At 39.4% G+C, this 26389-nt stretch overlaps 1 protein-coding gene across 2 annotated transcripts in view; it reads right to left on the bottom strand.

Moving 5' to 3' along the window:
* The window catches only part of LOC115087934 (collagen alpha-1(XXI) chain-like), a 454903-nt gene that overhangs the window by 135546 nt on the left and 292968 nt on the right, over positions 1 to 26389 (bottom strand). For both annotated transcript variants that reach the window (XM_029595690.1, XM_029595691.1), the window contains exons 15-19: positions 26074 to 26127; positions 21072 to 21125; positions 19218 to 19271; positions 12586 to 12630; positions 10909 to 10962 (exon numbers count right to left, since the gene is read on the bottom strand). In XM_029595690.1, coding sequence (XP_029451550.1) covers positions 10909 to 10962; positions 12586 to 12630; positions 19218 to 19271; positions 21072 to 21125; positions 26074 to 26127 — 261 coding nt within the window. The remainder of the gene's footprint in view (positions 1 to 10908; positions 10963 to 12585; positions 12631 to 19217; positions 19272 to 21071; positions 21126 to 26073; positions 26128 to 26389) is intronic.

Here is a 26389-nt window from a genome sequence, read left to right as displayed (position 1 = left end):
GCAATGCATATACATATACTATATCTCTGTGTTTGAGTGAGTTTGTATTACAGGCATTTTAGCACATACTAGAATGGTACTGTAAGTGATGGCACAGTATGAAAAAATGTAATTCCATTTTAATATCAAAACCTCCAGTAGGCACTTCAAATTCCAAAATGCCATTAATAAGACTGGAAGATTGGGCATCCAAATGGCAGATGAAATTTAATGTGGACAAGTGCAAGGTGTTGAATATAGGGAAAAGTAACACTTGCTGTATTTACACGATGTTAGGTTCCATATTAGGAGCTACCACCCAGGAAAAAGATCTAGGCATCATAGTGGATAATACTTTAAAATCGTCAGCTCAGTGTGCTGCAGCAGTCAAAAAAGCAAACAGAATGTTAGGAATTATTAGAAAGGGAATGGTGAATACAACGGAAAATGTCATAATGCCTCTATATCGCTCCATGGTGAGACTGCACCTTAAAAACAGAGTACAATTCTGGTTGCCGCATCTCAAAAAAGATATAGTTGAGATGGAGAAGGTACAGAGAAGGGCAACCAAAATGATAAAGGAGATGGAATAGTTCCCTATGAGGAAAGACTGAAGAGGTTAGGGCTGTTCAGCTTGGAGAAGAGATGGCTGATGGGGGATAAGATAGAGGTCTTTAAGATCATGAGAGGTCTTGAACGAGTAGATGTGACTCGGTTATTTACACTTTTGAATAATAGAAGGACTAGGGGACATTCCATGAAGTTAGCAAGTAGCATAATTAAGACTAATCAGAGAAAATTCTTTTTCACTCAACGCACAATAAAGCTCTGGAATTTGTTGCCAGAGGAAGTGGTTAATGCAGTTAGTGTAGCTGGGTTCAAAAAAGGTTTGGATAAGTTCTTGGAGGAGAAGGCCATTAACAGCTATTAATCAAGTTTATTTAGGGAATAGCCACTGCTTTTAATTGCATCAGTAGCATGGGATCTTCTTAGTGTTTGGCCTGACCCACCATGGCAATTTCTTATGTTCTTTTAAGAAAGGGCAGAGCAGGAGGAGAAGATTTGCTGCAGAGTCGGCCCAGCCTAGTAGTAGCAGCAGCAAGAAAAAAAAGCACCCTACCCCTAAACTGGAAAGGAACATTTTAAGCCAGAGAATGGCAAGAATGGAAGCCAGCTCAAGGTAGAATAAATTGCAATTCAAAGAGCATGTGCTGCTACTACTTGTTTCTCTCCCTCTTAGTTTGAAGCAGTGGGAAAAGGTGAGAGAGCCATCCAAGACTGGCATTAGAAGGGCAGGGGCATGGACAGGGAAGCAAAAGTGCAACAGCCAAAACCAGCAGCACACATCTCAACCTCTATGATTATTGCTTCTGAGGCAATGAAGGCAGTATTTTCAACACTTGATTCTGAGGAAGAATCTTGCCTGGGATTCCATGAATAAGAAAATGAAAAACTAGTAGCTGAAGAAAATTTGGGAGGTTTACTCAATAGTGTCTAAACTTCCAATGATGTGATGGGGGAGGGAGATGATACTGACGGTGGTAAGAACAACCCCCAAGAAGAGCAGGCAGTGCAGGTAGAGAGCATGAGTGATGCCCCTGGGCTTTGTCCTTAGGGTCCACCATCAAATTAAACTCTAGTGCTAGCAGAATTCCCCAAAGATGAAGAGAAGATATTGCACAAGACATCCCTGGTATGTAAGCACTTTAAAGTGAGGGAGGACCCATGATTTGCTCAGTTAATTCACTACAGTTAGGACATCAGTTGAGAGAAGCTACTGAGGCATCTGACAAACAATGATATGCAGCATCACCTGCAGAAGCAGCACCCACTGGCACTGGTATCAATGGAGGGAGCTTGGGAATCCCCTCTATCACTCAAAGTAAAATTCAGAGGAAAAAGCTTGAAAAGGGGAAGACATTTCCTAAGCTGCTCCTATTGCCCCATCCTCCAAGCAAGTTGCAGGCCAGCAGTCCTCTTCCATATGTCTGCATTGGTAACCCACCATAGAAGAAATGGAGTTTTCTGTATTACTGTCCTGGAGCAAGAGGTAATCAGCATAGCAAGTAGTAACAAGGTCCATCAAGGAAATGTTTACCTTTGATGATCAAACCCTGCAGGTAGTAGAGAATGTAAGCTTTACGTGTCTGCTATATGTGTTATCCCCAATTAAAAGTGCCCTCCAGGACTTCATTTAGTAGGCAGGTTATCCCAACCCTATACAACAAGTGACATATTTGCATACAAGTACAGCTAGCTAAGGCAGAGGAGAGTTGTGTGCATTTCACTATCAGTATCTTGACTAGCACAAAGGCAACACATGCTTAGCACTTTCTGACAGTACTTTGGTGGGACCTGGCTGAGGCAGGGGCAGGCAAAAGCTCTTACAGGGACTAAGTATCACATGCAGGTAGGTTGTGCTGCACATACAGGTGATAGAATATTGCATGAAATATGAGAGATATCCATCATCCATAAGAAAGATATTGAAGGATTGGCAGCTAGACAGGAGAGGTACAAGTCTTCAGGCAGATTTCTTTGTGACAGAATGGGAAAAATATGATAGAGACAAAGGAAGATGGGACTTTTGAGGTATCCATTGATTGTTTTCCACTCTTGCTGAACCTGGCAGCAAGGGATGCCTAGGGATGAGGCTCAAGGAATATGGGAATCTATTCTTGAAGGATCTGTTAGTAAGGTGCAAGAAAATAATGGGAAAATCCCACTGAAGTGTGAATACTGAACTGCTTGCCTGGGAGAAACAGGAAGAATTTGGAAAGCCTCATAAGTATCTGATTCAAGATGTTGGCAACCACTGGAATTCCAATTATTTGATGCTGTCGAGTTTAGTGGAGCAGCAGACAGTCCTTCATGATCTGTCTCTGGAAACAGAGATAGGTGTGGAACACCCCTGGGCATTATGATTGGATAGTGGGTGGGATCATCCCTACAGTAAAAGTTCTGGAGGAAAAGTTAAGAAGGTTTCTGTGAGCAAGAGGGAATGGAAGCAGAAATGTTGCAGTTTGTGGACTTCTTGCAGCAGCAGGTGTAACTAATATTGAAGCCTCTGACAGAAAATAATACATACATGTTTGCCACCCTTTGTTATCCATGAGTAAAACCATCCTATAACCTCATAAACACGAAGGAGATACTTTCAGATATGGCATGTGAACAGAATGCTAGAGGCAAAGGCACAGTAAGAATGGCCACTCCAGAGAGTAGTGCCACTGCCAGCAGGAGTCGCATCCTGTCATCTATCATTTCTTCCCTCATTTCAATAAGCCAAACCCACATTGCCTACACAGAACTATCTCTCTTAATGCCGATCATAGCTAAAGCAGCTGGAAAGATAGACCCTTGGTCCACTCCAGCAAAGAAGACCCCAGCAGAAATGTCTGTGACATGCGAACTTACAGAGCCCATTAAGGACATATTCACAGATATACTGGAATACTGGACACAGAGTTCCACTGTCTGACCAGCTATAGCCAAGGTGGAAGTGTATACTTCCTCCATAGCTGATTAGCTACACCAGAATCTTCGAGCCCATGTCATGGTAGGAGCCTATCATGATCTGGGCTGAAGATACACATACATATCAGGTACAACAAGGATGGGTTGGGGGGAAGAGGAGGAGGCTCTGAGATAGAAATTTATGGAAAACAAATGGGACCCAGGAGGAGGAGAAGAGATTAGCATCAACCCCTGGCCTCTATATTAACTTCCTATTCTGATGCAGGAAGCTTTGGGGAGAAGTGGCAGGCTTGGTCAAGTACAGTCGAACCTTTGGACCTTGGGTGGGAGGGAGGAAGAAGCTCTTTAGTACCTGTAGAACCACAATTCTGATTTTTTTTCTTAGTAGGATTGCCACTTAACCGAATAACTTTAACCTCATATCTTTTGAAGATAGGTTAAGTGGCAGATTATCCAGCCACACAAGGCCAAATAACTTTAGGCCTGCTCTGACTAACCCCATCAGATCCATTCAGTTGGTACGGATGTGCAGGGAAAAAAATTCCTTTTTGTTTTTCGGTTCATTTTCATGAGAATTTTTTCCAACAAATTTTGGTTTGTGGAATGTTTGTTTCATTTTGTTTGTGTGAAAAAAACAAATCAAACATTTAAATCTCCCCAAAAAATAGGCTAAAAAAAAAAAAAAAGAAAACAGGGCCTCCCAAAGCCTCCCACCCACCTGGAAAAATGCTGGGGCCAGGATCCCCTTCGGCCCCCAATTACCAGGTCCAGTAGGGATCCACCAGCGAGGACTAGGCCCATGCCAAAACCTTAGCCTTTCATAGGCTGAGGACACGGGAGGTCACCACAACCTCAGCCTTGGCCTATGCAAGGCTGACATCTCGGCCTAGGCCAGAGCATATGCCCAGGCCTAGGAACTAAGCCTAATGCCATGGCCCAGCCTGGAGACAGGGTCACAATGCCTTGCCCTCAGCCTAGAACCAGGCCAAATCCTCAGCCTTGCATAGGCTGAGGCCATGGCAGGTCGCCATGACCTTGACCCAGACCCAGGACAGGTCCTAGTGCCTGGGACTCGGCCTCTGCTGGAGTCCAGACTCAGGCCTGGCCCAGAAGCTGAGTCGATGTCAGAGCCTCTGCCTTTTCCAGAGCCCAGACCCAGGTCCGCAGGTCCTGATGACTGGGCCTTTGCCTCGGTCAGAACCTGGACCTAGGCCCAATACCAAGGTCTGGTCTGGAAGCTGGGCCCTGACACTGGGGCCTCAACTCAGAACCAGGCCCAATCTCGGGACCTGGCCTAAAGGCTGGGTCCCAACACCTGGACCTCAGCCTAGGATCAGGTCCAGGCCCAAAGTCCAGGCCTTGGTACAGTTTTGATGTTCTCTTCTTTTCTTCTTCAACTGATGCCATCCACTGGGATCACACTGGAGATTATTAACATGCATTCACTCCAGCACATGACACCATTTTGATGTATGGCATTGTTGTAAATAAAAATGCTGCTGCTGCTGGGGTGAATGTGCCAGAGCAGATGGCATCAGTTGAAGAAGAAAAGAAGAGGACATTGGACCTGCTCTGAGGCTTGGGCTCCCAGCCTGGGCTTGACCCTAAGGTGAGACACATGTGTAAGGACCTGACTTCTAGAACAGGCCCTGGCATTGGGCCTGAGTCTGGGCTGAGGCCCCGGTGTCAGGACCTGGCCTCTAGGCCTAGCCACTTCCATGGATACCCATCACATCAGGTAAATTTGTTCATGGGGGAGCCTTGGCTGAGGCCCAGAATTGGCCCAGGCATAGGCCGGTACCCCATCATCATGCTTGGGCCTCGGCCTTTACCTATGCCCAAGGCAAGGACCCCGGCTTCAGGCCTATATTTAGGTCTAAGCTTAGCCCAAGATGCTGTTATTACGCTTGGGCATTGGCCATAGCACATCTGTTGGGCCGCAGCCTAAGCCCTAGGTGAGGCCCCAGCTTGGGACTCAATTCATTCAATCAAAATGAATGTAATGAATAAGGCATGTTTCATTCGATGGGGTCCCCAGTTTTTGGGGGGTACCCCGAATAAAACTAATCAGCCTTATTTGTCATGTTTTGCCCATTTGTTTTAAACAAATGCACATCCATACCAATTAGTACAAACTTATGCATTACTTAATTCCCAACCTTGGAGTCTATGAACTAGAAGTGTTTACGAAAAATATCTCCTTCATAGTAGAGCAAGGAACCAAATAAACTAGCAAAAGACTGGTAAAGTCTCATGAAGAAGTTTCCTTACTTGCTGAGGTGATTATAAATAACAGGAATTGAAGGAGCTCTCCTTTCAAGAAAAGCCTGTTTGATTGAATATGGACTTATTGTAAGGTGTTTAAGGGAATGTGTAAGTTCCTGGTATGTTTAAGAAAGTTAAGTTTAGATCTTCGCAGCAGGAATATTATATTATTGCCTTACTTTTCCTCTGACCAGTAGTGACCCTCTAAGTACAGTTCTATAAAGTTTATCCACATACCACAAACATTAAATTAATCTAGCTAATTTAAACTTTATTCATTGTTAGGGAGGACCATTTTCAATTCAAAGCTTCAAAACTCAATTGATTCTTAATGCCAATATTTCCTATGAGCCAAGACTTAGAACTTACTCCCAACGGACCTACTTATATTTTCTCATTTAAATTAAAGTTATGTCATCATACTAAATATGAGAAGGTGGGAATGTTGGAGTGCTTGGAAAGGTTTTCCTATGAAGCTATTATTACTGTCCTGTGAAAATTACACTGATCAGACTTGTAAAATTATGTAAGGTTGCTGACACAACAGAATATGCAGAAATGCTAAAATGTAGGCCAGAAGTAAAAAGGTTTGTTGAGTTCAGCCTTAAGTTTCATTCTTGCCTTCTGGAATTAAGTTACAAGAAATCGCATGCCTTATAAGAATCCCAACCTTATTAACATATATGAGCTAAAACTATAATACTATCCTTTTACGAGGATGATATGGATTTTGAAAAATGTCTATTTAGTGGCATTGAATAAAGTGTGAAATGGGCCTTGAGTGCCATTAGTCTGTCATCTGTGAGCAGAGTTGTCTATTGCTTTCTGAACACCACAGTTGCATATAATCTCTTCCATAACTAATATGATTGTACTTTGCATGACAGAGTAGTGTCAATATGCTTCTATATTACAGATTTCTTTTAAATGAGATGTGGTGTTGAGAAAAATCTTGGTGCCCTATCCAGATAGGCACTCTTTCCACATTTCCCTATTCTATCTCTGCCCAATTCTCACTGCTTTTGGATAGTTTGCTCAGTATTCTGCAGTGTTAAACCTGGTGGAATTGTACATTACTGATGAGTGCAGAATAAGAACATAAGAACATGCCATACTGGGTCAGACCAAGGGTCCATCAAGCCCAGCATCCTGTTTCCAACAGTGGCCAATCCAGGCCATAAAAACCTGGCAAGTATCCAAAAACTAAGTCTATTCCATGTTACTGTTGCTAGTAATAGCAGTGGCTATTCTCTAAGTCAACTTAATTAATAGCAGGTAATGGACTTCTCCTCCAAGAACTTATCCAATCCTTTTTTAAACACAGCTATACTAACTGCAGAATTTGGTGAAAATGGAGCAGGCTCTGGTGTACTGTTAGTGGAGCATGTCTCACTCAAGGCAAAGATGAAGCATGCCGCGAGCAGAGCCCGTCCCACTCACGGCAAAGATGGTGCAGGCCCCAGTGAGAGTGAGTCTGTTTGTAGAGGTGTGTGTGTGTGTGTTTGTGTGTGTGTGTGTGTGTGTGTGTGTAAGACTGCGAGCCTGGTGGGGGAGGGGGAGGTGAGTGAGAGCATGTTTGAGGGTACGTAGGTGTGGGTACCAGAAAGAGGTGGTCTATGTGAAGAGATTGTGAAGCATTGTGTATATGTGTGAGAAATTGGGAGCTGGTGTTTGTGAAAGAGGGTTTGTGTATATGTGAGGGAATGTGGGTGCTCATTTGTTTATGAGAGAGGGAGTCTGTATGAAGGTGTGTGTGTGTGTGTGTGTGAGAAAGAGAGCCTATATTAAGGGATGTGTGTGTTTGTGAGAGAGAGAGAGAGAGAGAGAGGGAGCCAGTGTTCAAGGGTGTGTGAGAAAGAGAGACATAGGTTAACTGTGTGAGGTTGTATGCATAAGAGAGAGAGGGAGCCTGTATAAGGGTATGTGTGTGTGAGAGAGAGAGCGAGAAAGCCTGTATGAGGGTGTGTGTGTATATGTATTTGCATGTGTGCAAGAGAGGGAGTCTGTATGAGGGTGTGTGTATGTGTGTGCATGTGTGTATGTGGGTGAAAGAGAGATAGAGGGAGCCTGTATGGGGGGGTGCAAGAGAGAGAAAGAGAGAGAGAGGGAGCTAGTATGAGGGGGGGGGGGATGTATGTCACTAGAGAAAGGGACCTTGTGTGTGTATGTGAAAGAGAGAGGGACAGATGGAGCCTCTATGAGGGGCAGTACTGAGAGAGGGGTCAAACTCTGGGAGTGTAGATAGAGTGGAAAGGGTTGAGCCTAGAAGGGGAGGGAAGAATTAGTGGCACATGAAGGAGTTAGGGCCTGAGATGGAAAAGTGAAAGGAGACTGTTCAGGGGAGTAGGGAGAGAGGGTGAAAGGGAAATTCTTACAGTGAACTTCTAGAGAAATTCTGCTCAAAATATTTAAAATTCTGCACCTTTAAGTAATAATTTTTTTCTGTATTACGTTTTAAATTAATTACTTAAAACTGTAATGTGTATTGTGTTATTTTGACAAATATAAAGTATGCAGAGTTGTGAGTTTTTGTGCAGAATTCCAGCAGGTGTACAGTGTATAGAAATGAGTGCATATATCCTAGAAGGGGTCCCAGTGCATAAAGAACCCTCCAAATGGGGAAAAGCTGTGATGTGAGGTTTATAAACTAATTGTCTCTCCTTGAGGTACAGAGCTCCAAATGAGGTAAGGAAGGTAGATAAAGTGTGCAACGTGAGCAGATATCATTCTTATTTTTGTTTTGGACTTACTATACATGTCACTATGCAGCAATTCTAGTTACTGCCTTCTAAACAGAAATTTTCAAGGCACATAAAAGAGATGGTTTCAGGTTTTTCCTTATATTCTCCATTGATTTCTATCAAGTATGGCCATGCAAGCGTTTCCGGTCATATTTAAATGAAGCTACTTGATGATTGAAGTGTGGGAAAGCCTTTTTTGGCTTCTTATTCTCACCTTTTGGCAATATCATGATTAGAGCATGATCAGAGTTTTTCCCTCATCTACTTCCAGATATTGGTGGCATTAGAAAGTCTGCTCTGCTTTTTGGAAAATAGATCATGAGGGTTATACGCATTATCATGATGCTGATCATTAGTGAGTCTAAGCTTGGACTGATATACAAGGCAAATGGGGAGGAGGGGGAGGAGTTATATAAGGTAATCAATAGGTCCAGGGCTGATTTTGCCCCATTGACTGTATGGAGTTGTAGTTCTGATTTCCCTAAGAAAATGATGACTACATCTTCATGCATGAAATGGGGCAAAATTAGGATTGGTTCAGTTTGGTCGTTTTGACATAAAATGATAAGTTTAGGTAATTTTTCTGAGAGACTAGGACCTAGAGATGCTACTAAAATTGTTGTTAGAGCAATGCTGGATGCCGAGCCAATGGGGGAGATGTGAGTCCTTCTGCCTCCCCAGCTTTGGTTCACTAGGGGTGAATTGGGGGTGTTCTATAGGATGTGGGTGGGGATCATGAGGGGGAAAAGAGCAAGATCTTGGAGATGGGGGAATGAAGGGGATATTATGACTCAGGGATTTTTAAAAATAATTTTATCAGAAGCCAGGAGGGAGGGGATCATGACTGTTCTTACCTTGTTTTAAAAAACCCCAAAAACTATCAGGTGCTAGGAGGGAATGAGGAAAATTTGAATCTGTTATTTAACCAACAGTTTTAGCCAGTTAGTGCTGAATTTCACAACAACTAGTTAAATTTTGAAAACCCACCCAGGGAACATTTCTGGCCAGCCCCTTTTATGACCTGCTAAATTTGTGTGGCCTGTGAATCTGGCTGATACATTTAGCTAGTCAGAGAAGTCGGATTTTCATACATCACAACTCAATTTTAGCCAACAAATCGAATGAAAGCTGACCCCTATGTATTTTTCCTTACAGACAATAATAATCTTTTATAATCAGAACCTTTATCTGTTTCTTTTTAATCATAGGATAAGTTTACTTTTATTTACCATATTGAACAACAAATACATTTTGAGATAACTGAGCTCTTTGTATGGTGACACACGGACTTTACTGGGTTACTATATAGCAGAAATGAAAAATCCTGATGTCAAATAATTTTCCTTGCTCTTGTTCTACAATGGACTTGTATTTCTGGGAGCCATTTCTTGGCAGCCTATTTGAGAGTACAATGCACAAATGCCATCTTTGTCTAACTTTCCTCACTCCAAATCACATTAAATCTTCACTGATGTGTACTGTGCAGTTTGTACCTATGACTGTGCATGTAAAACTGCCCCCCAAACCCTAAACCACCACCAAAACCTCACCCTGAATTAATAGTTGACCCTCCTATAGTGGTATAAATAGTTTACTTGCATGTCCACCTTCTAAAGAGTCTCTCTCTCTCAGCCCAAAATACCTATATAGTGCATGTTGTGATATCTGAGAAATCACCCTAAGTGTGCCCCTTTTTCTATCACAAGCATTATTCTTGCTTTATTTATAGCAATTTGATAAATCTAGATCTTATGATTGCTAAATGAGTAATGCCTAACAAGAAAGAAAGTTACTACATAGTGAAACACCATTAAATTAAATTTCTCCTCTAATCCCATCACACTGTGAATCCATATAAAAGAAGTTCATCTTTTCTGGTGGAAACTTGGCCAATTACTCAGAAACAAGAAAGAGGAGGAAAAGGAAAAGTCAGCTCTCTTAATATGTCATCAAAACTGTGGGTTTTTTTCCTCTCTGGAAACAAGATTCAGCAGAAACCTCCTATGGTGAAAAGTACTTAAGCATGCTTCTTGCTTCATCAGAAACCGCAATGTGAAACTAGGAAATGATGGGGTAAATTAATGCATCCTTCGAAAAGTAGAAAAGGGTCAATATAAAACTGATGTAAATCAAGATGTCTCAAATTAGTCATCACGTAAAAACATTCATTTTAGATTGACTAGTTATTACCATGAATCTCTCAAATGCTTCTATAGAATGGTATTGGCAAATATACAGTACGATAGTTGTTAGATTGAACATCACTCCAAGAAGTAGGCTTTCAGTAGCAGAATAAGACCATTTGTTGATATAGATGACAGATGCATGATTAGGTCATATGGAGAATGAATTGTTTCACTTTGATTTGATTAATTTGAAGCCTTAGCTGTCCATGACAGTTCACATGCACTGGATTAAGTGGGACTATATCAGTATACAAACATACAGGTATCCCTCCTGGACCTTTTTCTCCTTGATGACCTGGTGGTCCAGTTTCACCCTGCAAGATAACCAGACATTTCAGTTCAATGGAAGCTATCATGAAATAAACTGTTCTACAATATTTCAAAACACAAAATAGGACAACTTTTAAACAATGCAGAGACGTGCAAAGTCTGTGGGTACTTTTTACCTGGAGCCCTTATGTCAATTTTCAAAGCAAAAACTTTTGCCTAGAAAATTGGGTCAGAAAAAGTAGGCACACAGACCTGCACCTGCTAATTTTGTGGTTATTTTTTCAGCAAAACTATTCACATATGTGCATGCATATATATGTAACTTGCACATATGCACGTAAATGTTAACCTTCTTCCTGACCCCACCTCCTCTTTCTTGTGCATTTTTAAAATTATGCATGTACTGGTATTTGTATTTTAACATTTAACTTTGATTAATGCTTTATTGATGTTCATTGTGAACATTAATCTGTTAGATTAAAAAAAGTTTATGATTCCAGAAATTTGACATTGATGATCAGTGTACTTATTTTGAAAAAGAAATATAAAGTAGTACTAGACAGTTCTTCAAAATAGTGCCTAGGACATTCCCCATATTATGCAGTGCTTAAAAACATGAGGTATGTTTCTGTTACACTGGACTTTGGAATCCAGTCTTTTCGCTAATGGCCCTGCTTTATTACTTTGTAAGTGGAGAAGGAGTATCCTAGCGATTAGAGTAAGGAGGTAGGAGCCTGAAATCTAAGATCCAATTCCTACTTCTCCCCTGATATTCATTGTAATATTGGGCTAGGGGCTGATGCACTAAAGGAATGGGGAAAATTCTTAGTTCATCTGGCCCTTTAAAATATCTTGACACAGGTACTTATTTAGATAATAAACACTACCTTTCTGTAATCTGTTGTATATAGCGCCCCTGCTTAAGGCACCACATAAATGCTGAAATAAAATACAAAATGCTGCTGTAAAATTGTATTTCTAAAATACAAGCACATGATACTATGCTGACTACCATTTACTGTGTCAGTGTTACAGTATGCACAGGTGGCAAAGACACATACGATGAACAAACGTGCGCAGTTAAAAATGATATCCTGCACAAGGCATACTAATAAAATCTAATAAAATGTATTTCTGCTATAGTCATGAAAGCTATGGTATGACAATGAAGTTGTGATCAAGAAGAGTTGCAGAGAAAATGCACATTATTTAGAAGGCAATTTTAAAGTTATTTCCCTGGGGAAATATTGATTTCTCCAGGTAAATTGGCCTATCTCAAAATTCAAATTGCCCTCCTCTGCCAGGCTAAAAATGGGAGCAGGCTTCCATAGCATGTCTTCTTTCAGCTGTGAGAAAATTAGATGTTCTTAGGGGAGCAGGTAGGAGGAGGTTAGATCAGGGGAGGAAAACAGTGCAGGTGCATCCATTTTGTATGTGCGTGCATTATACACGTTTATTTTCAAGGAGATAACTCAGGTAGATGTTTTTTGGGGGGTTTTTTGAACATTTGTGCAAAATGTGCATGTTGTCACTTTCTGCAGCATTTTCAATTAATAGGGCTAACTGAAAATGACATTTCTAAGCTCTGTCATCCAGGTACTGAGACATAATGTCTCTGAAGAAAAAAGCATTTGTAGTGATCATTTAAAATAACAGTTTCTACCAACCTTTGGTGCCATTGGGCCTTCATTTCCAGGAATACCAGGTATCCCCTGAAAAAAATAAATGTACCAGGTATTTACTGTAAAAAAAAAACAACTTTTAGGGACCTAAAATTGAAATCCTAAAAACCATGTTATCAGTCATGATTTTATCTATAGGTTAATGTTTAAGCTAAAGAATTAATGCAGAAATACTGCATGTTATTTCTAGCATTATACTACCTGGCGTCCAGCAATATATTGCTAACTAAGAGTGTGCAAGCCAAAAAAAAAAAAATTGCTGTGTCATTTGGGGGCAGATTTCCTTGTCATGAAGGTTTTTCACAATTATTTTTGTTTTAGGTTTCAGAAATAATGCATACTATTACTATTTCTAAATAATGCACACTGAAAACAATTGAATGAAAAACATGAAGAGGCCAATATTCACCTAAAGTTAGCCAGATATCTTGCCCTGTATATTATTCAGTGGGATAAGCATCTTGCTGAATATAGTTGCTTAAAGTTATCCAGCTACATGTAGACAGCTAATTTTAAAAACTAATCAGTTATGTTTGAATAGAGTTGGTTAGGTTTTAAAGTTATCCAACCTTTATGGCCAGATAACTTTCTAGTTAACTGGATATCTTCAAAGATTATTCGGTTACGTAGCGCTATCATTTTTACACCCAACATAAATCAATGGGCTCGTGGCCCAAATGTCAGTCTACCTACCTGATATATAAATGGCTCTGTCTGGCCCAGATGCCCTCAGCTACAATAATGACCAATCCCTCTCCCCCTCCTCCTCCTCCTCCCCCTCCCCCTCCCCTGCAACCTTTCCCCAGTGTGAAAACCATATTGGTCATGGATAGGGTTGCCAACTGGCTCTAGATTTTCAGGACTGGTGGATCTGGTCTTGGTTTTACCCCATTGCATGCAGGGACTTGTAATTCTGACTTATTTATTTAAAATAATTTATATTCTGCCCAAAATAGACACCCATGCTGTTCGGATTATAACAAATACATTAAAACATAACAACATATAGATAACATAAATTAAAACATTCTTAACAGTTATAAGAAGTTATCCAAAATTGCTTCTTTAGATATCATTAATTTTGAGGATATAAAAAAGTCTTAAGTTACTTATGAAATGTTAAGACATTGTCAATGTTTCTCAATGAATCTCGAAGGGCATTCCATAACAAAGGTCCAATTACAAAACAAAATACTCATTTACGGGTTCCTATCAATTGTGTTTGCTTTATAATGGGAACCTGCAGTAACAATTTACTATCCCACAAGTTATTATGTAAACCTTTGTGATACTCACTTTGAATGTCGATATATAAAATCAAATAAATAAATACTTTGGGATCTCAGGTTCCACATAAGTAAACATCTTTTTAAAAGTGCAAATAAATAAGACAGACTCTCAGCCTTTAAAACCTTAAAAACTAAAATCAACAGTTTGAACTCAATGCACTTTTTAATAGGCAACCAATGAAGTTGAAATAATAACGGGGACACATGGTCCCATCTATGGGACCATATCCTCTCCAACTATTGCAGAATTCTGCAGTAGTTGGAGAGGATATATTGTAGAGGCCAGAAGTCCAACAAATACATATTACATTATTTATTTATTTATTTATTTATTTATTGTTTTTGTTATACCGAGTTTCATGATAGGCATCACATCAACCCGGTTTACAAATAACAAGGAGTGTAAAGCATAACATAACGTAAAAAACAATATTTTCAATAAGAACCTTGAACTTTAAATACAGTGAATCAGAAAAAGGGAGAGGGAAAGTTACAAAAAACAAGGAAAATAAACTTGGGATGGAAGGGGAGAAATTGAACAGCACAATATTTACATTTCAGCCTATTGATACATTAGAATAGCAAGTGAAAAAATAAGACTATGAAACGGTACATAGGTAATCAAATGAATAAATATGACAGTTGTGAATGGTAATAGTATGATAAATATTCAGCAGGAATTAGTGAGAGAGGGTTTGAGGTTGGTTGATTCTTGATTCTTGATTATTCTTGATTATTGATTATTGATTCTTATTGATTATTGATTATTGATTATTATTGATTATTGATTCTTGATTCTTGATTATTGATAAAATAATCAATAACAGTAATCACAAAAGATTGATAATTTGAAAATCATCTTTATCTAAAACAAATCAGAAATGTCGAAGTAAACGCAATTTATAAAAACCCACTCATAAAACCTGATGGATTTGGGGTCGGAATGACAGTTGAGAGACAAAAAGGAAACCAAGATTCCATGCAAGTTAGAAAAATACATTCTTTCCTAAAATCTTATGTCAACATTCTTCTTTATTGAAGTTCCTTAAAAAAGCAAAACTACAAGTCCCTGCATGCAACTGGGTAAAACCAGGACTGGATCAACCTGTCCTGAAAATCTGGAGTCAGTTGGCAACCCTAATTGTGAAGGAGATGCCAGTGCATTACTGATGATTGATGTTTATAGTACTTTCTGTTGGAATTATTATTTTTCTCTATATTCTCTTTTCTGAGATATTGTTTGCCATACATTTGTGTGGTCCTAAAATAAATAGTTATAAAAAAAATGATCCAATTGATTCACCTCTGCACTTTCAAACCACCTCCCCCCCCCCCCTGCAGTCACAAAGAAAAATATAAAAATGTTACACTCCCAAACCTCCAAAGACTAATTGAATGAATGCACATCCCTAGTATACATGATTAGGTCATTAAATCTAACTTAATCTAATCCAAATTAGAGTTTATATGCCACCATTCTGATATACCAAAGAACCCTTCAATGCGGTTTATAACAAAGTACAATTAAAAAATAAGTAAATAGTCATATACATTATAAACATAGATAATCAGATATATGATTCATAATACATCTCATTATATAGAGTTTATGACACAAACTAAATACCATTTGGGGGGGGGGGGGGCAACTTTCAAACTGGCCATTTTGCTGCAAAGTCTGTGGGTGCTTTTTGCCTGCAGACTTTTCACCTGATTTTAAAGTGTATGTGATGATGGGGTGCAGTAAACTAATCATGTTTGAACAAGCATGTCATGTGCCTCTTTTGTAATCAGTTTGCCGCTCAGCCTACTTGCAGCTTGAAGTTCAAATAAGAATAATCAGCACCATAGATATTGCCAGAAATGAAATAAAATGACACACGTGTATGCCCCAGAGACAAAAATGCACTTTCCCTTCAAAATCACTGCAGACTTTTGCTCCTACGTTTTGCACGGTTAGATTTTTCATGGAAAATAAATCCAACCTACATGTATTAAGAGTAATTTTCAAAAGAGTTTACATGCTTAAAACTGGGTGCATAAGAGGGCTTTTGAAAAGTGCTACTATATATGCTATTGAATTGTCAATAGGTTTTAGGCGCATAAGTGTAATTAGGGATGGTAACTTTTAAACTGGAGCACAAGCGCACTTTGGTGTGGGTGTGTCAGCACCCACTCAAATAGGCGGCCATTTTAAAACTTGCAAACATTATAAAATAGCCTGGTTACACGCACCTATGCATAAAATTATAAGTGGTTGTGCACCTAGGCACATAAATATGATTCCACAGCATAAGTCAGGGTATTTTATAACAGGAGCGTTCATGTATTGCCAGTTTCACCAGTTTGTCCATCAGTTCACCTAGTTAAAAGCTAGGTCCTCCAACCCTCCTGGTTTGATAGCCTCAACTCCCCTCATGTTACCTCAGACCCTTTAAACCTGGCAGAAATGGCTAATTTCTTTAACTTTTTAAGTTATTCCTCCTCCATAGCAGGAGTAAAGTTACACGGCAGTGGGCCAGGGTGCATATCTCTTGGCCACGCCCTGCCCAGACCATGCCCCTTTTGAAATCAAGTGAGATGTGAATACAGAAAGAGATACACACATATCTAGGTGGCTTTTAAAATTCAGTTGGTGAGCGCAAATCTAACTTGTGCGCACACCTCCCGATTTTGGCGGGCACCAGACTTTTAAATTCACCTTTAAGCATGCAAATGAGCTTTTGAAAATTACTATGATATATGCTACTTTTACTCCCATTTTATTTATGTCCTGACCAAAAACATGTCCCATAGAACAGATCTCCTAAATTCAGCTAAAAGCATGTGCATCATGGACAACTGGGTGTTTTTCTAGGTGGATTAAGGGAGGGCAGTTTTCTCATAACCAATTTCCTTTCAAAATTTCCTTCCTGTAGACTACCCGCATTGTTTGAAAATTGCTCTCTATATAACTTTTGAATAACTAAAACTGGGTCAGTATATTGAATGCTTATAAAATAAAATGTATTATGACATTTAAAAATACAAAAACAAAAGAAAATAATGCAAACTTCGTAGTTCAGTAAGAGTATGGTTTAATGAGTTCAGTAATATAACAGCATTTGGTTTTGCTCTTGTGTTTCTGCTATTCTCCTGAAGAGTATGACATTTTTATAAGCATCATGTTATAACATTTTGTACCACACTGCCATGTGCTGTTGCATGAAAAAGAAAAAAGTTGCATGCATCCTCTTCCTGTCTATGTGATGATGGAGTGCAGTAAACTATTCATGTTTGAACAAGCATGTCATGTGCCTCTTTTGTAATCAGTTTGCAGCTCAGCCTACTTGCAGCTTCAAGTTCAAATAAGAATAATCAGCACCATAGAAATTGCAAGAAATGAAATAAAATGACACACAGTATGCCCCACAGACAAAAATACATTTATAATTAGCACAAATATTATTCCCAATACTTTATAAACCTACTCACAAATAAACTAGGTAGGTATGTTTAATCTGCACAAACTTGCAGAATTAAAAAAAAAAAAAACCCCCCAAAAAAATCCTTCCAGGGGTTTCTTTGCTTGTTTGTTTTAAAGTACATGCATATATTTACATCAACTCAATGGTGCATGCAAATACACTTACTCCCATCAACTATCACTGCCTTGGCCTAGTCCCCAGAACACAGTATCCTTTCTTGAATTCCCTCTACCTATCCCAATATCATGACACCTCCGCGTTGAGCTCCCTCTATCATAGCACCAACTCATGACCTAAGCCTCGCCAATCCCAATGATTACGGCACTTCCAATCCCACTGTTCATGGATTATGTCCTTTCCCATGACCACAGGCCAAAGTTAAAGGAGGCAAACCTTCTATCGCCTACCTGCTTAACTTCTAACAACAATTGGTGATACCTAATGCTGAAGTACATTTTTAACCACATGCATCCTCTACTCACATACATTTTGAAAATGAAATATATATGAATAGTTTTCTCACCCAAACTAATTACAACTTCTACCTCCCTCCTCTAGAATTCCTACTTTTACAGCAACTGAAAGTACCCACATTTTTTTGGCCTTTGAAAATCTGCTTTATGTGGAAAAATGCAAGCTACCTAAGTAAGCCCTTGTATTATGTGGATAAATAGCAACTTTTATTTTCAAATTCCTGTATTAGATATATATATAGATAGATAGATAGATAGATAGTGTAGCGTTCTAGTAGCATTATTAGTCCTGAAGAAAATTGAAGGCTGAGATACCTTTTAAAGGCCCAATAAAAGAGATGTTGTATTATATTAATTTCTGAAATGACATAGAAGCCTTCTACAATGAGGTAGATATTCTAAACCTAGCCAACTAGGGAAGTTAGTCGGATACATTTATCCAGCTAACTTAGCAGGGATATTCAGTGGCACAGCCATGCTGCAGAATATATCGAGATAACTTTTGAGTTAGCAGATACGTTTATCTGACTAACTTTAGACCTGATCAATAGCCACCATTTAGCTGAATAATTCAGAACTTATCTAGCTAAGTGGCGCTGAATATTGATCTCACTATGTTAAGTAACACTCCAACTTCAAAACATTTTACATGATTTAAACAGGAGCCATACTAAAATTTATATTTCCGTAATAGAAAATTATTTACCAGCTATATACTACAAAAATGCTTGATTATAATAAATTGAGCACAGTTGTTTAATAAATAGATGAAGGGAAAATGATAGATCTAGATAATCTGTAGGCTTGTTGGCTATTCCAACAAGCCTACAGAGATGCACTGGATAAGAAAATATGAGCATAATTATCCCCCAACACACTCACAACCACCAATCGCAAAATCGCTCCAATCCTACATTGTAGATAGCACATTAAAGGAACATTATTCGACCATCAATTATCGATTTTACTTCCACCTCAACTCTCGTAATCCCCCCCTTACCCCTTAAATGTATCCCTCCACACAGATCATAAACTGTAACCAGATCATAAACTGTAACCATATATACTTCTACAACATACATTTGTTATATGTTATATATTATTGTACTTGTTAAATGTTACAAGTATTATTGTCTCACCTGCATAATGTTATATCTATCGCTGTTTCAAAAGTAAACCGTTGTGAAGGCCAGTTCCAAACAATGGTATATAAAAAAAAAACCCACATAAAAAAAACATATGTTGTATGAATTCATTTTTTATATTATAATAGAAATTTGGGAAAGGCAAAGAAGGCTGAAATGACTGATATCAGCAGTATATTCCTTAGTGCTATAAGCTATAAAATAACCTGGTCTTACCATAAATAGTTAAATCAAGCTACTTACAGGTGGGCCTTGACGTCCTTCAAGCCCTGGAGAGCCAGGTTTCCCATCTTCTCCCTTCAAAATGAAAACATAGTTACATAGGCACAACAGCTATATCTGAGCTTGTATTCCATGTGTATTAATGCAATTCTAAAACTTGTCTTTTTTTTTCTTTGCTATAACTATTAATTACAGGAAATTTATAAAGTTATTTAAATAGTTCCAACCTAAAAGCAAGAACAAGTTATGAAAAGCATCTAGGGTGATACCCTAGATGCTTTTTTTTTTATTTTCCAATTATTTTTTTTTACCAATCCTTCTGAAAAGCAGGTAGCATGATTTACAAAAAATACACAGAATACAATCATCAAACAAAACAAACACATTAGAATTACAACATTATATCATGGGTGAACTGGTGGTGGCATTGGCAAACTGGCGATTTCAATCATATGCGCATGTTTAAAATACACCGACTTCCACATGTAAATCAGGGTTTTAAATGAAGAAGTTCTCTTTTTTTCACGTGTAAAATCTACACATGCATGTTTATAAAATAGATAGGAAAATTGTATGCTTTCTATTCATTGCAGGTATTTAAGCATGTTTTTGCCTGCTGCACAGTCTCCCCTCCACCAGAGGTCCTCAGCGAGTCCCACACCAGCTGTGCAAGTCACCGGTTTCCTGATTACCTGATTCCTCAGCTCAGCCCTATTTAATCCAGCCTGTCCAGTTCCTCAGTGCCTCTTCATTAAGTTATCTTGGCTCCTTGACCTTGGCGCTCTCACTATTCTACCTTGCATTGCTACCTACCTGGGCCTCCTGCCTTGGTTTGTGGCATCTCTTGGCCTCTTGCCTTCCTCTATGGCCTCTCTTGGCATTTTGTCTTACTATGGGCCCTTCCAAGCCTTCTTGCCTTGCTCTGTGGCCTTCAGACCTACCTGTCATGTTCAGTGCCTCCTTGGGCTTTCCTGCCATACCTTACAGCCTCCAGGCCTCTTAGGTTTTCCTAGCCAGCCTTGTGCCCTGTTGGGTTTCCCTGTTTATTGGTGAATGTTCTGTCTAGTCCAGTCCTTGCTAAGTCCTGTCCTTGTCCAGTCCTTATTCTGTCTTACACTGCCCAGTCCAGTCCCTTATCTCTTTCCCAGGCCTTGCCCTTGACCTCCAGCCCCAGCCTGTGCTCTGTATCCAGCCTTCATCTTGTGTTCTGTATCCAGCTCCCAGTCTGTGCTTGGATCCAGCTCCCAGGCAGTACTTGGTCCAACTCCCAGCCTATGCTTTCCCTCAGCTTCCAGCCTGTGCCTGACCTCAGCTGCCAGACTGTACACAGCTATAACTCCACACTGGCACCATGACGTTCTTAAGAAGGCAAGTCCTACTGGCCCCCAGAACTGAAGGGCTCAACCTTCGGGGAAGGGGGATGGTTAGACAGAAGACCAGCTTTAGTCTGGCCCTGTAGTCCTGTCCTGGCTCTGTGGGGGTGCTTCCGGACTCCAGCTCCTTGCCCCATGACACATATATTGGAGTAGTAGACATATGCATATTTTATAATCTGTCTGCACCTGATACAATCATGTTATAAAATACTGTAGTAGATCTCTGTGCTGTCATATGCACACACTCATGGGGCTGTACAATTTTGAAAATTATCTTAGATTGTAAGTCCTCTGTGAATAAGGAAATACCTTCAGAACCTGAATGCAATTTGCTCTAAGGTGCCATGAAAGATGGAAAATTAAAAAAAAATACTTTTCTCATTTTTCCAGTTCTTCATGGACACTAATCATCCATACTACATCAGAAATGTTTCCTGCCAAAGTCAAAATAATGTCTTCAGTTTCTAACATATATTCAGAGAATAAAACATGAACAGACCTTTGAACCAGTGCTTCCAGGCAAGCCATCTTTTCCATCAATTCCAGGTTCCCCCTGTCATAACAATCAGAAAAAGCTATGAATATTTTAATTCACACTTCAAAAATAAACAGCAAAATGATGATTTATTAAAGTTTTGTGCTAGATGTTTTGCAGTATTTTCCCCAGTTAAAACTATGGAATACTTTATTGACAATGTGGAGGAGTGGCTTAGCGATTAGAGAAAGGGGCAGAGAAACAGGAAGCCAGGGTTCAAATCTTGTTTCTCCCACTGATGCATCTTTTGACCTCACCCTCCATTACCTCAGTTACAAACTTGGGGAGGGGGCTCATTTATTAAGCTGCATTACAGCTTTACCACATGGTAAACAATGCTTAACACTCGGTAAATATCTTAATGGATGGTATTTCAAATACTGAGTATTATCTCCCTCTCTAAAAACCTAGTATGATGTGGATATTAAAATGAGCTGATTTGCATCCAAGTCAATTAGTTGAGTTAGGTTTCTTTTTTAATATACCAAACATCACAGCGGTATGCAATAAAAATGATACAAATACAATAAAAATACAGGCACCAGTCGGCCGCATAGAGATCCTATGGCTGATCGGTACCATTTTGAAAATGGCCTGGAGACCTAGGGGTGCATCGGGCTCCTCTGGACCACCAGGCTATTAAAGTAAAGGATGGGAGGATTTGGGATGGACGAGGGTGGGGGGCATGTATGCCCAGGGGTGTGGGAATAATTTTTTGGACTGCAAAGAGTCAGGGTTTGGGAGGGAGGGGGCATGGCCAAGTATTTTGTGTCTAGTAAATAGATAGAGAAATCTAGTCACATAGAGATGTGACATCAGAAAAAGACCATCTATTCAAACATAGCTTTACAGTCACTACCACTCCCTTGGAGATAATCTGTGATTATCCCATGCTTTCTTCATTTAGATAGTCCTTGTGTCCACCACCTCAACAGGGAGGCTGTTCCATGCATCCATAATCCTAGTTATAAAGAAAGAAATCCTTAGATTGCTCTTGAGTCTACCCCCTTTCATCCTCATTCAATGACCACTCATTCCCTGAGCATGAAAACCTTGGTGGTATTTAAATGTCTCTATCATATCTCCCCTATCTTGCCTATCCTCTGTGGTATACATGTTTAGATCTTTAAGTCTGTATTCATATGTTTTAGAATGAAGATCACTGACCATTTCAGTAGCCACCCTCTGAACTGACTCCAACAGGTTTCTATCCTTTTGAAGGTGAGTTCTCCAGAATTGTATGCACTAATCTAAATGAGGTCTCACCAGAAATTTATACAGGGGCAATATCACTTCCTTTTTTCTGCTGACATTCCTTTCCCTATACACCCAAGTATCTTTCTAGCTTTTGCTGTTGCCTTATTCACCTGTTTGGCCACGTTATAATCATATGATTCTATCCATCAATTCCAGATCATGATTTTCTTTTGCGCACAGAAAAATTTAATTTCCTATTCTGTATTACTCCCTCTGGTTTTTGCAGCCCAAATGCATGTCTGCATTTTATAGCATTGTATCTTAATTGCCAGACTCTAGTCCATTCATCAGTCTTTGCTAGATTCTACTCCATGTCTTTCACACTTCCATGGCTATTTGCTTGCAGAATTTGGTATCATCCACAAAAATTCAAACCTTCCCAGACAATCCTTCTGCAATGTCACTCACAAAACTGTTGACCAATCCATGAGGCACACTGCTAGTAACACCCCTTTCTTTGGGATGAACTCCATTTACCACTATTCTTTGTTGTGTCTCACTCAACCAATTTCTAACTCAGTCAGTAACTTTAGGGTCCATTCCAAGGATTTCAATTTATTTATAAGTTACCCACATGGAACTGTGTCAAAGGCCTTCCAAATCCAAGTTCACTACATCTAGAGCTCTTCCCTGATCCAATACCCTGGTTACCCAAGCAAATACATTTATCAGATTTGTCTGCGAAGAACTACCTCTGGTAAAAACATGCAGTTTCAGATCTTGGACTCCATTGAATTCCAGAAACTACATATATTCTCCTCTGTTTTAGCAGCAATTCCATTAATTTACTCACCACAGAGTTAATACTTGCTTGTAGTTCCCAGCCTCCTTAGTACTTCCACTTTTGTGAATAGGAACTACATCTGCCTGTCTCCAATCTTTTGGAACTAATCCTAAGTCTAAAGAGCCATGGAAAGGTCAGCCAGCGAGGATGGCAGACCTCCTCTAAGCTCCCATAGAACCCTTGGATGTATTCTGTCCGGCCCCATCACTTTATGTAGTTTGTTTCGCTAGCTACTTTTAAACAGATTTTTCTGAAATAGTATGAGGTTTACTTCACTACCAATCCTATTTGTGTTTATTTTCCGTGCTCCTATCCTAGACCTTCCTCGTGAACACTGAACAGAAATATGTAAAGCAATTCCACTTCTTTACTTCTCAGCATCTACATATTCTACCCTTCACCTCGAATTGTTACAATGCCATATTTGCACTTCCTCTTATCACTAACATATCTAAAAATAAAAAAGTCTTGTCCCCCCATTTTATTGTATTTGCTTTTTTTTTCTTCCATTTATATCTTTTCATTCCTAATTACTTTCCTAGCTTCTCAGCATTTCCTCAAGCTCTCTGGGGAGGGATATAACTACCATACCTGATAATATCTTGCCTTGAGCTCATATTTGGAAAGATGATTAATTAAACCTAAAAATTTTAGATAAATCCTGCACTTTTTCTTTCTTCCCTAGAGAGCTCACCTGTGGAATATATCAGGGCTCGGGCTTTTCCCCAATATTTTTCAACATCTACATGGCATCCTATCTGTGACCTCATCCAGCCCTTCAATATCGAGTGCCACCTATTTGTGGATACCGAAAGGTACACTACACTGAGGGTAATATTATACTATTGGTTCTCTTATACCAAGTAATTACATAAACAAAAAGAGAACTCGCAAAATCACAATGTAAAATATCTATTGCAATATCATCTGATGATATTGCAATAGATATTTTACATTGTGATTTGAAAAATTGTTACACATTGGTGTTGGGATTTTTATATTATGATATGGTGTTTTTACAGGTGTTGTATGACTGTGATATGATTGCGGTATGGATGAATGATTGTGTTAGATAGTAATCATTGTCTAGACAGGATCTATTTTTTATATATTTCATTAATAAATTATATATTTGAGATTGAATGTTGTGATTTTGCGAGTTCTCTTTTTGTTTATGTAATAACCTATTTGTGGATGACATCCAAGTTTGCATCAAAATGGGATCTGACCAAACCTCATCCATTACCAGTCAAAATAACTGTTTTACAGAGGGAGCCCAATGACTTAATAAACACAAACTCAAATTAAACCTATCTAAAACCACCAAGGTCACTCTATAAAATTGTTTTCCTTATTACCAGGTACCGCCTTATATCCTATGGAGTTGGTTCTGAGCCTAGAGGCTTCAAATTGACCAAAATCTCACAATGAAACCCCAAATTTTGAAAGTAGTAAAGTCCTCCTTCATGTGTCTGTGACAGATTTGCCAACTAAGGGGGTTATTTTCTAAACATTTATCGAGCATGAAAAGAGGCTTTTTGCGTGCGATAGGATGTCAATTAGCTGGTGGGGAGGAGTGGGGTGGGGAGGGGAGGAGTCGAGGCTGAGATGGGGAGGAGTTGAGGCAGGGAGGGGGAGGAGTCGGCCGCGGCACCGCTGCCTGCAATAATGTGAGGGACATTATTGCCAGCAGTAGCATGGTGAATAGCATCACCTTTTATGGTGGCGCTATTCATGTGAAAGGCTGCAGCCGGCTGCACCGTGGCTGGCAAAATCACACTGCTGCGGTGCAAATAGCTGCGGCCTTTTGCAGGCCCACCCCCCCTTTGCCCCCTGCCCACTTTTTCGCTGGATTCATCATTCTGCGAAGAATGATGAATCCAGCCCTAAGTTCCTTGATCAACGTAAACCATGCACAAATCAAGTGAATTGATTACTGCAATTCCTTATACAACAGCAACTCTCAATACAGTTTGAAGCACTTCCAGAGGCTACAAATTACTACTACTATGTACGAACAGAACAGTGGTCTCTTGTGAAGATTTGAAGGCCTTCGGAGTGAGGAAACTCACTCCAAGATGAGTACTACGTACTACTACTACGTACTACTACGTACGCACTTCCAGAGGCTACAAATTACTACTACTACGTACGAACAGAACAGTGGTCTCTTGTGAAGATTTGAAGGCCTTCGGAGTGAGGAAACTCACTCCAAGATGAGATTTGGACAATGTTCTCTCCACCTAGCTTGAGGTGGAGAGAACATTGTCCAAATCTCATCTTGGAGTGAGTTTCCTCACTCCGAAGGCCTTCAAATCTTCACAAGAGACCTGTTCGTACGTCTCACGTTGAATGTGAAAGTGGCCCCAACCCCCTACACTCTTACCTAATCCCCACCTCGAGTTACTAGGTGGGCCTCTCAAAGGGATACAAATACCTGTCTAGGGAGTAGACATTATAGCAAGTTTTTTTTTCTCTCTCTCTCTCTCTCTCTCTCTCACTCTCATGAAAAAAGCCTCATTTGCATGGGAAATGCCCCCTAATGTGTTATTGGAAAATGAGGCCCAAAGTCATACTAACCCTGCATCTGAAGCCATGCTACCTTATGTTTGGAAAAAAAGCTGAGGCATGGCTTTTCAGCCAGGCCATCCATAAGTTTAATATCTTCAATGCAGCTTCCTGACCCCTCTACAAAAGAATGTGTTATACACCACTGGGTCTTGAAATTATTCACCAATGGGATTTCCTATACTGGATCTCATTAATGAGAATTCTGATTTGACTATAAGCTGTTCTATTGCCTCTGTTCATTTAAATTTATTGTAATCTGCCTTGAGACCAGCTTTGGGAAGAGGCAGAATAACAAATATTCAGAAATAAAAAAATAATAAATCAGTTCTAAAATCACCTGTAATTTATACTTACAGAATGGCCAGGCTGACCAGGATAGCCTATGCTGCCTTTTTCCCCTTTTGCACCCTAAAAAAATTAATATATTAAATTATTATTATAATAATAATTTATATAATAAGCATTATAATATATATAATTTATATAATATATATAATTTATATAATAAGCATTACTACCAGGCAATCAATTCAAAATTATAAGTATCCTCTTTTTTACCACCATTTAAATTTTCATGGTGTATGTTTTCCTAAATTAAAAAACAGTGTGGTCCAATTCACCAATGTTTTAAATTTATTTTCAATTTTCAGTTCAATAATACCATTATGAA

This window comes from Rhinatrema bivittatum, chromosome 3 (assembly GCF_901001135.1).
Source record: "Rhinatrema bivittatum chromosome 3, aRhiBiv1.1, whole genome shotgun sequence".
NCBI classification, from domain to species: Eukaryota; Metazoa; Chordata; class Amphibia; order Gymnophiona; family Rhinatrematidae; genus Rhinatrema; species Rhinatrema bivittatum.
This window is presented reverse-complemented; position numbering and strand designations above follow the sequence as displayed.